The 13,731-nt window shown below is 46.2% G+C and overlaps 1 protein-coding gene across 1 annotated transcript; it reads right to left on the bottom strand.

The window, feature by feature from the left end:
• Positions 1 to 848: 848 nt before the first annotated feature.
• Positions 849 to 6,926, bottom strand: gdf3 (growth differentiation factor 3). The gene is made up of 2 exons (XM_080203318.1): positions 6,641 to 6,926; positions 849 to 1,648 (listed from the first exon to the last, which is right to left on the bottom strand). Exons 1-2 carry the CDS (start codon positions 6,924 to 6,926, stop codon positions 849 to 851), a joined length of 1,086 nt encoding a protein of 361 aa, XP_080059444.1.
• Positions 6,927 to 13,731: the final 6,805 nt, after the last annotated feature.

Below are 13,731 nucleotides of genomic sequence, written 5' to 3'. Positions count from 1 at the left end.
ACCCTTAATCCCCTCTCTTATCAAAAACCCATCAACCCGCTTCTTAAAAATATTTAGCGAGGCAGCCTCCACCACTTCAACGGGCAGAGAATTCCAGAGATTCACCACCCTTTGAGTGAAGAAGTTCCTCCTCAACTCCGTTCTAAACCGCCTCCCCTTTATCTTGAGGCTGTGCCCCCTAGTCCTACTGTCTTTTTTGAGCGGGAAGAGTCTCTCCACCTCTATCCTATCCATAACAGACAAATATGTCCAAGTGTTCAGGATAATGCACAATATTCTTAATCTGCTCTGAAGGTGTCCATTCATAGAATCTCTACAGTATCCATCGAGTCTGCACCAACAATAATCCCACCTGGGCCCTATCCTCGTAACCCCATGTATTGCCCCCTGACACTAAGGGGCCAATTAACGTAGCCAATCTACCTAATCCGCAGATTTTTGGACCGTGGGAGGAAACCAGAGCATCCAGAGGAAACTCAAGCAGTCACAGGGAGAACGTGCAAACTCCACACAGCCAGTGACCCAAGCTGGGAATTGAACCTGGGACCCTGGCGCTGTGAGGCAGCAATGCTAACCACTGTGCCATCCCTCAACCCTGGCTTGAGGGTTGAACAAGCCAGGTTCAACCCTCAGAACTGCTCAGTGAAGCCAGCTGGAAACGTTTGTCACTCGATCAGCCTCGAGATTAAGACTAAATTCAAGGTTACTCCTTTCACCCAGAAACAAAAGCATTATTTTTCGAAAGCAAAGATTTATTGTTGGGGGGGGGGAAATAACAAACATTTCCAAACAAGGGAGACCAGTACTTAATAAAAGTTGAAAGCAACTTCACTCAAAGCGAAGATTTTTTATCTACAACCACACTCATCTACCACCATATCATCATAATGTCTCAAAACCACATTGTCATTGTTATCATAATAAAGCATGGAAATAGGGGAGAGCTTAATGGGGACACAGCAAGGCTGAGGGGTGTGATCAGGGTCAGTGGCGTGTACCAGTGTTTGCAGAATGGCATGGTTGGTGCCATTCAGGCTCTCACTCAGGGGGTAAGGGCACTCCCCATGGCAATAGTTGGCCATGTAACCCTGGGGGGCGATGATCCATTGTTGCCAGCCCACATCCTTGAACTGGATATGGAGCCTCCTCCGCTTGCAGACCCGGCTGAAGACAAGGGGCAGCTGGAAGGAGCTCCTCTTCCTCCTGGATGCTTTGCATTTCTCCCGGTTCAAGGTGACCACCAACAGGGAGACGCGCAGATCCCGGGCGACCTGCCCGCAAGCTGGGCTGGGTACCTGTCCATCCCCCATCGAGGAGCCGCCCATCTCCAGGAGCGCCCCCTGGTTACGGCCTGGGTGTCTCCAGGCTCTGGCGATCGGAGTCAGATCGAAGTAGAGGGAGCCGTGTAAGTTCTGGAAGGACTGCGAGGCGACCGGTTGCTGCCTGAAGCTGGGGTTCTCCCCCACCTTCCAGATGGACAGGTTGCAGGTCGCGGACACTCCAGGGATTGGGTAGGGGTCTCCGAGGAGGGTCAGCTCCAACTGGGCCAGCGTGAGCTCCTCCACTTCTTCCAGCACCGACAGGTTGAAGTAAAGGTGTCTCCGCTCGTACAGCCGAGGCGGGGATCCCAGCCCAGAGACTGGACCACCTGACAAAAAGGGAAGGTCAAACAGTTTATCATCGGAGCAAGAACAGAGGAAGCCAGGAAAAATAAAAAACAGCATGTGGCACAGTGGTTAGCACTGCTGCCTCGCAGCACCAGAGACCTGGGTTCAATTCTGGCCTAGGGTCACTATCTGAGTGCAGTTTACATGTTCTCCCCGTGTCTAACATGGGTTTCCTGTGGGCACTCTGGTTTTCTCCCTAAAATGTGGGGGATAGGCACATTGGCCACGCTAAATTATTCCTTAGTGTCTCAAAATGCATGGGTTAGAGGGATTAGCCGGGTAAATGTGTATGGTTAGGGGAATAGGGACCGGATGGGATTGTCATTGGTGTGGACTCAGTGGGCCGAATAGCCTCCTTCTGCAGCACAGGGATTCTATGAAGTCTGCCAGCATTTGTCGGGAGAGAAACAGTTAACATTGAGCCCTGGACCCATCGTCAGAATAGAAAGGAAGGAGAATGTGTTTGAGCAACAGAAACTGCAAGAAGAAACAACTTCCAGAACAAATCTCTGGAATTCTCTGCCCGTTGAAGTGGTGGAGGCTGCCTCGCTAAATATTTTTAAGACGCGGGTTGATGGGTTTTTGATAAGAGAGGGGATTAAGGGTTATGGGGAGAGGGCGGGAATGTGGAACTGAGCCACGACAGATCAGCCATGATCTTATTGAATGGCGGGGCAGGCTCGAAGGGCTAGATGGCCTACTCCTGCTCCTATTTCTTATGTTCTTATGTAAATGGCAGATGGTGTGGGGGAGGGTTTGCATTGAGGCAATACACGTATGGAATATTAAAAGGAATGGGTGTTTTCACATGAAGGAGATATCTAAAGGTGTCAAACTCAAGGGCCGCTGCATGCCTAATTAGAAGGTGAGATGCTGCTCCTCCAGTCTGTGCTGGCCTTCACTGCAGCCAAGGACGGACATGTGGTCATAAGAACAAGTGACAGGAAGGTTGGATTGGGTGAAGGTGTTCCACAAAGCAGTCCCCCCAATGTAGGGGCCATTGACGATGAGGGGGGAGGAGATGTAAAGGGTCAACGTTACACTTTCTGTGATTGCCTCCTTGTTCAAGGCCCCAGACACTCTTCAGATAAAGCAGTATTTCACTTTTCCTTTCTTCAGTTTGGCCCCACATATTCACTGCCGATGTGGTCTCCTCTACACAGGTGAAGGCTAAACACAGACTGGGCAAACTGCCAACCTCAGGAAACTGGGAGACCCCAGGACCGTCTGACCGCACCCCCCCCCGCCCGCCAAAACCACCCTCAGAATCATAGAACAGAATTCTAGAATGGTTATAGCACACACTGAGGGTGGATAATTCATTGGTGTTCGCCAGGGGGTAGAAGAGTATATTTTTAAATGTAGATGGTGCCCCGATAGGGACCAGGCCTTGCTCACTCCATCAGTCCCCAACCAGGCAGAACGAAGGCAAAAACCGTGTCCCCAGACAATCTGGGGAAGAAACTTGGCTATGCTGTTGAATTTCAGTCTGAAATTGACAATCTGACACATTTTGCTAAAAAGACTGCCCAAGGAGGCCATTCATCTCAATAATCTGTGCTAGCCCCCTAAAAGAGCAACTTCCTCTAGACTGGCAAATTCTTTCTTTTAGTAATGATCCAATTCTGTTTGGAAAACCTTGTTTGAATCTAACCCCCTCCCCCAGCCCCCCACACTCTTGGGCAGTGTATTCACGGTCCTAATAATCACCGTATTTAGAAAGATTTACATAAGAACATAAGAAATAGGAGCAGGAGTAGGCCATCCAGCCCCTCAAGCCTGCCCCGCCATTCAACAAGATCATGGCTGATCTGTTGTGGCTCAGTTCCACTTTCCCGCTTTCTCCCCATAACCCTTAATCCCCTCTCTTATCAAAAACCCATCAACCCCCTCATGTCGCTGGGAAAAGTAGCAACAATCTCTTTCAAAGCTGTTTCCTCTCTGGTTCTCAGTCCTTCCACAAATGGAAATATTTTCTCCCTATTTCTCCCAGCCCAAACACCTCATGATTTTGAATACCCCTATCAAATTTTCTCTCTGGCTTCTCTTCTCCAAGAGAAACAGTCCCAGCTTCTCCGAACTTTATGTAACTGAAGTTCCACATCCCCAGAACCACCTTTGTGAATATTTTCTGCACTCTCTCTCAATATCTTCACATCCTTCCTAAAGCATAGTGCGCAGAATTAAGACCCAGTATTCCAGTTGAGGCTGGACCAGTGTTTTATACAGGTTTAACATAACTTGTTATTGTATTCGATGCAGAATATATAAAGCCTAGGATCCCACAGACTTGTCCTCACTCACTCAACCTGCCCTGTAACATACAGCGTGCACATTGAACCCCCAGGACCCTTTGTTCTGGCAACCTCAAATAGCCTGCACCCCCCAACACCTTACTCTCCAGGAAGCAGAGGGATTTCCCAGACAAGGACTAACTAATTGTGACAACAATTAAAGACACAAATAAGATTCACAAATTATTTGGACCCCCTGTAGACAATTGAACCGTGAACATCCTGCAGCCCCCAGCAGGGTGACAGTGTGAAAAGGGTTTTAGTTGCTGTGCAGACAGTTTGAGAGAATCTATACGAGCAGTCCCATCAACTCCAAGACTCTGCTGTGTTTGTCCTCCTCATGAGCTTCCTGCCAGCTCTCTCTCATGTTTATTGAGTCCCACAAGAAAATGAGAAATAGGAGCAGAGATAGGACCCTCAAACTGGACATGCCACTCAATATAATCATGGCTGATCTACGCCAGCCTCAAGTCCTTTTCTGTGCCATTTCCCCAAAGCTCTTTATTCTTCGATCTCTCAAATATTTATCCACCTCCATTTTAAATACTTCTAAAGTGGGAAAATACTTCCCCACTTGGAGTACTGTGTGCAGTTCTGGTCGCCTCACTACAGGAAGGATGTGGAAGCTATTGAGAGGGTGCAGAGGAGATTTACAAGGATGTTGCCTGGATTGGGAGGCATGCCTTATGAAGATAGGTTGAGGGAGCTGGGACTCTTCTCCCTGGAGAGACGAAGGTTGAGAGGCGACCTGATAGAGGTTTATAAAATGTTGAGAGGAATGGATAGGGTGGATTCTCAGAGGCTATTTCCCAGGACTGAAATGGTCGCTACGAGAGGACACGGGTTTAAGGTGCTGGGAAGCAAGTACAGAGGAGATGTCAGGGGTGAGTTTTTCACTCAGAGGGTGGTGAGTGAGTGGAATCGGCTGCCGGTGATGGTAGAGGCGAACTCGCTGGGGTCTTTTAAAAGACTTCTGGATGAGTACATGGGATTTAATGGGATTGGGAGTTACAGATAGTTCTATGGCTTGGTAGGTATAGATGTGATCGGTGCAACTTGTGGGCCGAAGGACCTGTTTGTGCTGTAGTGTTCTACGTTCCAAATGGTCCAACCTTTACCACCTTTGGGACAGAGTACTCCAGAGATTCACCACCCTCTGCAAGAAAAAATTTCTACGCACCTCAGTTTTAAATTTTTCTTGTAGCTACGTCCTCTTGTTTGAGGCTTTCCTACTAGTGAATACAACTCACCATCTACCCGGTCAAGCCCCCTCAGGATCTTATATGTTTGAATAACAAATAGCAAAGCAAGGCAGCTCCTATTTACTATCCCCACCTGTCACAATTCCCTGACAGGGAGCTATGAAAGTTGCCCGATGATAGAGTGTATTAGAGGGTGACATCGTGGTTAGCACTGCTGCCTCACAGCAGTTCTTCACTCTGAAGAAGGGGCGACACTCCAAAAGTGTGTGCTGTTTTAACCTGGTGTTCTGAGACTACTAATTGTGCTTACCCCCAGTTCAATGCCTGCATATCCACATTGTAGCCTCACGGCACCAGGGACCTGGATTCGATTCTAGCCTAGGGTGACTGTCTGTGTGGAGTTTGCACATTCTCCCCTTGTCTGGGTTTCCTCTGGATGCCTCCCACAATCCAAAGATCTGTGGCTTAGGTGGATTGGCCATGCTAAATTGTCCCAAGATGTGTCGGTTAGGGGAAATTAATGGGGTACATGCATAACATTATAGGGGATAGCACAGGTTTGAGTGGAGAGGCAGTGTAGAATCAATGGGCCAAGTACCTCCTTCTGCACTGTTGTTATTTTACAATTCTAATAAAGGTCACCCCTCACTCTTCTAACCTCCAAGAATACAAACCCAAACTACTTAGCCTCTCTTGAAAAGGACAACCCTCTTATCCCAGGAATTAGCCAAGTGAATCTCTTTTGAACTGCCTCCAATGTTATTATAAGATTCATAGGACCCTACAGTGCAGAAAGAGGCCCTTCGGCCCATCGAGTCTGCACCGAACACAATCCCACCCAGACCCTACCCCCATATCCCTACACATTTCACCCACTAATCCCTCTAACCTACACATCCCTGGACACTAAGGGGCAATTTCTTAGCATGGCCAATCAACCTAACCTGCACATCTTTGGAATGTGGGAGGAAACCAGAGTACCCAGGAGGAAACTCACACCACACAGACACAAGGAGAATGTGCAAACTCCACACAGACAGTGACCCGGGCTGGGAATCGAACCCAGGATCCTGGAGCTGTGAAGCAGCAGTGCTAATCACTGTGCTATATCCTTTCTTAAGGGAAGGGGACCAAAATTCTACAGTGTATTCCAGGTGAGGCCTCACCAATCCCCTATACAATTGTAACAAAACCTCCCTGTCTTTAAATTTCAACCCTTTTGCAATAAAGGCAAAAATACAATTTGCCTTCTTAACTATTATTGGACCTGCTTGCTAGCTTTTTGTGATTCATGCACTAGAACATCTAATGCATGACGCACCTCCGCTCAAATGTATTTCTAACATGCACCCAAGCCATTCTATGTGGTAATGAGCACCACATTCTGACCACTTTCTGGATAAAGAGAGCTACCCTGACTGTTCCAAGCACACTTTCCCCAATCTCCACACACTTGCCCCACGTTAGGATCACTTACCCAGATTGGGGAGGTGACGGAGGGTGTCTCCATCCACCCCCAGCTCCTCCACCCTGCACACGTCAGCTTCAGAATCACCCTGGGCGAGGGGACTGGATCGCCTCTCGAACATCTTCCACAAGCGAGCTGGGACAGGCCTGGGGTGGGAGGGCCGGGGCCTGCCCCATAAACCCAACGCCTTTAGAAAGGCCTTTTCCTGAACCTGTTCCCCCAGCGACTCACACACACCGACAGAGGAGAAGAAAATAGCTGTGAAACACAGAGTGAACTCAGCCAGAGGAGCCATTGCTGGTTGCCAGACTGGATTAGGAAGAGTGAGAGACCTGCATCCAGCTCCTGTTACAAACCAGAAGCAATCTCATCAACCCTGCTGATTGGTGATTAATGAGGTCTCCCTCAGCAATTACCATTTCAATAGGGAGTTCCCAGGCTCAGCCTCACATTGTGGGACTGGGAGACTCCCTCCTTCCCTCAATTAGATGAGATCCTGGCTGCTGGTGTCCCATGGCCTGGAACGTCTGAAATCAGCTGGCAACACACATCAATCCTCATGTGTGGTTAGTTTTCAATGGTACTTCAAAGAGGGTGTTTGCATCTGAAAGGATTTCCCTCTCTATCCCAGACAGTCACTGCTGGACCTGATGTTAACATCGTAAGCTCCCCTTTGACTCAGAAGCCTCCTGTGGGTTCTCCCAGACTGAAATGTGTATTCCTGTCGATCGAGAGGAAAAAGGGCTGTCAGGAGAAATTTAAAATCACTCTTTAGATCCAAGAAAAAGAGATCAGAGTATTTTTCAAAGTGATGAGAAGTTAGGAACGGGGGATTGAGGAAATTAAAGTTCAAAACAAAATCACAAATTTAATAGATACAAAACAAATCGTAAAGATCCTTGGGAATGTTGAGCTTTAATTCAAAGCGTCTGCAATAGACAGGGGAAGCACTGTTAGTCATATCAATAATAAAAACAGAAAATGATGGATAAACTCAACAAGTCTGACAAAGAGAAACAGAGTAAATGTTTCCAGTCTGTATGATTTATTCAGAACTGAGTTATAGAGTCGTAGAGGTTTACAGCACAGAAATAGGCTCAACTTGTCCATGCTGCCTTTTTTTAAAACCCCTAAGCTAATCCCAGTTGCCCGCATTTGGCCCATATCCCTCTATGTCCATTTTACCCATGTAACTCTCTAAATGCTTTTTAAAAGACAAAATTATAGACTCATAGAGGGTTACACAAAGGTTTATGTCAAGAGGAAAGCAGAATAGTGCGGATGCTGGAATCCAAAGCAAAATCAAAAAAATGCTGGAAAATCATAGCAGGTTTGACAGTGAGTGAGTTGTGTGAGTTATACCAATGGCTGGTTTGACCACAGCTGGAGCAACTGCTTCACAGAAAGGAAAAATCAACCTTGGAGGGAATTCAGCAGATTCACCAGAATGATAAACTTGGCTAAAAGGGTCAAAATTCAGTGAAATGGCTGCACAGTCTAAGTTCATATTTCTTTGGGTCTTGAAGAAAGAAGAGTGATCTATTTTAAAATAGTAACTTGTAACTAGTGTGGCATGGAGTCATACAGGTTTACAGCATGGAAACAGGCCCTTCGGCCCAACTTGTCCATGCCGCCCTTTTTTTTAAACCCCTAAACTAATCCCAGTTACCCGTGTTTGGCCCATATCCCTCTATACCCATTTTACCCATGTAACTATCTAAATGCTTTTTAAAAGATAAAATTGTATCCGCCTCTAGTACTACCTCTGGCAGCTTGTTCCAGACATTCACCGCTCTTTGTGTGAAAAAATTGCCCCTCTGGACACTTTTGTATCTCTCCCTTCTCACCTTCAACCTATGCCCTCTAGTTTTAGACGCCCCTACCTTTGGGAAAAGATATTGACTATTTACCTTGTCTATGCCCCTCATTATTTTATATACCTCCATAAGATCACCCCTCAGCCTCCTACGCTCCAGAGAAAAAAGTCCCAGTCTATTCAGTCTCTCCTTGTAACTCAATCCATCAAATCCTGGTAGCATCCGAGTAAATCTTTTCTGCAATCTTTCTAGTTTAATAATATCCTTTCAATAATAGGGTGACCAGAATTGCACACAGTATTCCAAGTGTGGTCTTACCAATGTCTTGTACAACTTCAACAAGACATCCCAATGTTCAATGCACTAACCGATGAAACAAAGCATGCCAAATGCCTTCTTCATCACTCTGTCCAACTGTGACTCCACTTTCAAGGAGCTATGAACGTGTACCCCTAGATCTCTTCGTTTTGTAACTCTCCCCAACGCCCTACCATTAACTGAATAAGTCCTGCCCTGGTTCAATCTACCAAAGTGCATCACCTCACATTTCTCTAAATTAAACTCAATCTGCCATTCATTAGCCTACTGGCCCAATTGATCAAGATCCTGCTGCAATTGGAGATAACCTTCCTCACTGTCCACCATGCCACCAATCTTGGTGTCATCTGCAAATTTACTAACCATGCCACCCATATTCTCATCCAAATCATTAATATAAATGACAAATAACAGTGGGCCCAACACTGATCCCTGAGGCACACTGTTGGTCACAGGTCTCCAGTTTGAAAAACAACTCTCTACAACCACCCTCTGGCTTCTGTTAAGAAGCCAATTTCGTATCCATTTAGATACCTCACCCTTGATCCTGTGGCATGGTGGCACAGTGGTTAGCACTGCTACCTCACAGTGCCAGAGACCCAGGTTCGATTCCCAGCTTAGGTCACTGTCTGTATGGAGTCTGCACATTCTCCCCGTGTCTACATGGGTTTCCTCCAGGTGCTCTGGGTTCCTCCCGCACTCCAAAGATGTGCAGATTAGGTGGATTGGCTATGCTAAATTGCCCTTAGTGTGAGGGGGTTAACAGGGGTTACATGGGGTTACTGGGTCTGGGGGAGATTGTTGTCAGTGCAGGCTCAATGGGCCAAATGGCCTCCTTCTGCAACACAGTGATTCTATGATTCTAGTCTATGAGTGCCACAGGGATCCATGCTGGTGCCACAATTCTTTACAATACACATTAATGACTTGGACAAGGGAAGTGAATGTACTATTGCAAAATTTGCAGGTGACAAGTGGAGAGGATGATACAAATAGACCACAGAGAGATATAGATAAGTTAAGGGAGTGAGCGAAAATTTGGTAGATGGCATATACTGTAGGCAAATATGAAGTTATACACTCTGGTAGGAAGAATAAAGGAGCTGAATATTATTTAAACACAGAAGGCTTCAGCACAGAGGGATTTAAGTTCCTGTGCATAAATCACAAAAAAAACTAGCGTGTAATGGAGAAAGTATCGTAGGATCATAGAACCCTACAGTGCAGAAAGAGGCCCTTCGGCCCATCAAGTCTGCACCGAACACAATCCCACCCAGGCCCCATATCCCTACATATTTTACCCACTAATCCCTCTAACCTACACATCCCTGGACACCAAGGGGCAATTTCTTAGCATGGCCAATCAACCTAACCCGCACATCTTTGGAATGATGGCCTTTATTTCAAAGGGAATCATAAAAATCCTACAGTACAGAAAGAGGCCACTTGGCCCATCAAGTCTGCACTAACCACAATCCCACACAGACTCTACCCCCCATATCCACCCACTAATCCTTCTAACCTATACATCTAAGGGACAATTTTAGCACAGCCAATCAACTTAAAACACACACATCTTTGGACCATGGGAGGAAACCGGAGCTCCCAGAGGAAACCCACACAGACATGAGGAGAATGTGCAAACTCCACACCCAAGCCAGGAATCGAACCCAGGACCCTGGAGCTGTGAAGTAGCAGTGCTAACCACTGTGCTACCATGCCACCCATAGGGAGGGAAGCATAGAAATAGTTAGTTAAGTTGGGAAGCCATGCTTTACAGACAATTGTGGAATTTGGAATTCTCTTCCCAAAATGCTGTTGAAATTGAGCTTGGTAGATTTTTGATAATTAATGATTACAGAACAAACACAGGGTAAATTAAAGGAGGATACGGATCAACCTTGATTCTCATTGATGGCTTCAATGAGCTTTGTTGGGCTGAATGGCCTCCAGTCCCAAAACAAGAAAAAAGCCGCTGTAGCAGTGAGTTCTCCCTTTGAATGGTGACAACGTGACTGAGAAGTTTGGTCATTTGCAGTCTGTGCAGTCCCTGTACTCAGTGCTAACACTATCAGTGACTGTCTGGGATAGAGAGGGAAATCCTTTCAGATGCAAACACCCTCATTCAGCCGCTTTGAAGTACCACCGGAAACTAACCACAAGTGAGAATTGATGGGTAGTTGCCAGCTGATTTCAGACACTCAGGCCCTGGGACACCAGCAGCCAGGATCTCCAGGCTGAGCTCCCTATTGAAATGGTAATTGCAGAGAAGGTCTGGAGAGAGATGTCGTGGTTTTTGTCAAAGTTCATCCCGAGCAGCTTTGTGTCACAGGACTCTGGGCTTTACGAGGTGTTCATGATGTAGAGATGCTTGTGGAATTACTATCAAATAAACTGGTTGGACTTAAACCTGGTGTTGTGAGACTTCTTACTGTCTTTACAAAGTGTTCCCAGGAACTCACACCAAGGCAAATATGAACCACTGTTGGAGAGTCATCAACTCGGTGAAAGATGTTCTTTGGTCTGTCCGAAACCTGCTGATCTTCTGGTGCGAAGAGTTGTCCTTGACTGACTGGCACATTCTAAGGTCCAAGACTACGTGCTGAGGGAGGGACCCTCTGAAGCTTGGGGCAGTCGCCACAAAGGCACAACATGAAAAGGCCACCCTTTAAGGCACTTCAACCAAGGCAGACCAAGAGGCTAGCAACTGTAAAAAAATACCCTCGAACTGAATATCTGTGTGTAACTCTGTAAAAGCACCACACAGTGCAATGTGACGAATGTATATGGATTGATAAAGAACTCTGGGTTATAATGTAATGTGTGAAAATTATAGAACTAAACACTGTAAATTGAGCATTTAGGAAAATGTAAATACAGTCATTTTTCACTGTTTGTTAATGATTGAAAATGCTTTCTGTAATGTCTTTTCAGATTATTTCTGAATAAATTTATTTAATACATATAATTTTGAAATTAAGAAAATTGCAGAGAGGGAGCCCTTAAACACCAATCAGCAGAGTTGATGAGATTGCTTCTGGATTGTAACAGGAACTGGATCCGGGTCTCTCATTCTTCCGAATCTTGATGTGGAGATGCCAGTGTTGCACTGGGGTGGGCACCATAAATAGTCTCACAACACCAGGTTAAAGTCCAACAGGTTTATTCAGTAGCACGAGCTTTCGGAGCGCTGCTCCTTCATCAGGTGAGTGCAGGATTTGTTTCACAAACAGGGCACATATAGACACAAACTCAATTACAAGATAATGGGTGGAATGCAAGTCTTCACAGCTAATCAAGTCTTTATAGGTGCAGACAATGTGAATGGAGAGAGGGTTAAGCAAGCTTGAAGGGGTGTGAATTGTTTCGAGACAGGACAGTTAGTGAGATTTTGCAAGCCCAGGCAAGTCGTGGGGGTTACAGATAGTGTGACATGAACCCAAGATCCCTGTTGAGGCCGTCCTCATGTGTGCGGAACTTGGCTATCAGTCTCTGCTCAGCGGCTCTGCGCTGTCGTGTGTCGTGAAGGCCCCCTTGGAGAACACCTACTCAAAGATCAGAGGCTTGTCTCTGAATGCCCTTGACTGCTAAAGTGTTCCCTGACAAGGGAGCATCCCTGCCTGGTGATTGTTCAACGATATCTAGTCATCTGTTGTAGTGTCTGCATGATCTTGTCAACGTACAATGCCTTGGAACATGCTTTCCTGCAGCATATCATATATGCCCTGTTTGTAAACCCAATTCTCCACTCACCTGATAAAGGGGCAGTGCTCCAAAAGCTCTTGCCACCAAATAAACCTGTTGCACTTTAACTTGGTGTTGTGAGACTTCTTACTGTGCCTACCCCAGTCCAACGCTGGCATCTCCACATCAGGTCTGACCCAAGTCCACCATGTTAGAACATACTAGGAATTACAACATTGGAGTAACACCCCTGCTCAAGATGGGTTACAGTGACCTTTACAGAACAGGAGGAAAGGGTTTGGAGAGCAGTGTTCATTCATTATATTTCTCTCTGGATCACTTTGTACAATGATGTTTAAAGAGCAGGTTAGGAGTTCTCAATCATATGTTGCAGTAATCTACAAAAGTCAACAATGATTTGGGATTTTATAATCATATCAAATCTCACCTTTACCGCACATGCGATAAGAATCGTTATTACGCCGTCACACGATAGTGGTGGTGTCCCGTGTCCCTGCTGTCCTTGCTCTACTAGGTAGTAGAGGTCACAGGTTTGGAAGGTGCTGTTGAAGGAACAGGCGCTTTGCAATAAGAACATAAGAAATCGGAGCAGGAGTAGGCCCTTGAGACAAATACATTAATGCTCTTTCCTTTTAATGCCCGATAACTCCCCTGTTCTCTTTTGAAACAAGCATCTGGGAGGGCAGACAAGGCCTCAATTTAATGCCTCGCCTCAAACCAGGACCTCCAGTGCTGCCTCACTATCAGAGCGTCAGTTTGGATATCGTGGTCAACTTGGCTGGACGGTTAGTTAGTGATGCCAGCGGCACGGGTTCAATTCCTGTACCGGCTGAGGTTATTTGTGAAGGAACTGCCTCCTTGCCCGTTGCCTGAGTTGTGGTGATCCTCAGGTTATATCACCACCAGTCAACTCTCCCCCTCAAAGGGAGATCATCAGTTGATCATCTCGGACTGTGGCGACTCTATCGTTTAACTTTATGGTCAATTATCTGGAGTGGGAGATAGGATAGGTTCTGATGGAAGGGAAAAAATTAACTTGTCTCATTCTACAAAGTGAGATTTGGTCTGAGTTACCAGCCACCAAAGATCTAACCCTCATTCAGCAGCAAATTAATAATGAATGGGCCTCTGAACAATTGCTCCCTATATTCTGTCCCGACCCCTCATCATTTTGAATGCCTCTCTCTACCTCCTTTTGTCTCAGGAAAATAATCCTAATTACTCTGATCGATCTTCATAACTGAAGTTCTTCAACCCAGG

Source organism: Carcharhinus amblyrhynchos, chromosome 15 (genome assembly GCF_965287045.1).
Source record: "Carcharhinus amblyrhynchos chromosome 15, sCarAmb.v2.hapA, whole genome shotgun sequence".
Taxonomy (NCBI): Eukaryota; Metazoa; Chordata; class Chondrichthyes; order Carcharhiniformes; family Carcharhinidae; genus Carcharhinus; species Carcharhinus amblyrhynchos.
The sequence above is the reverse complement of the archived record's forward strand: the minus strand, read 5'-3'. Positions and strand labels throughout refer to the sequence as shown.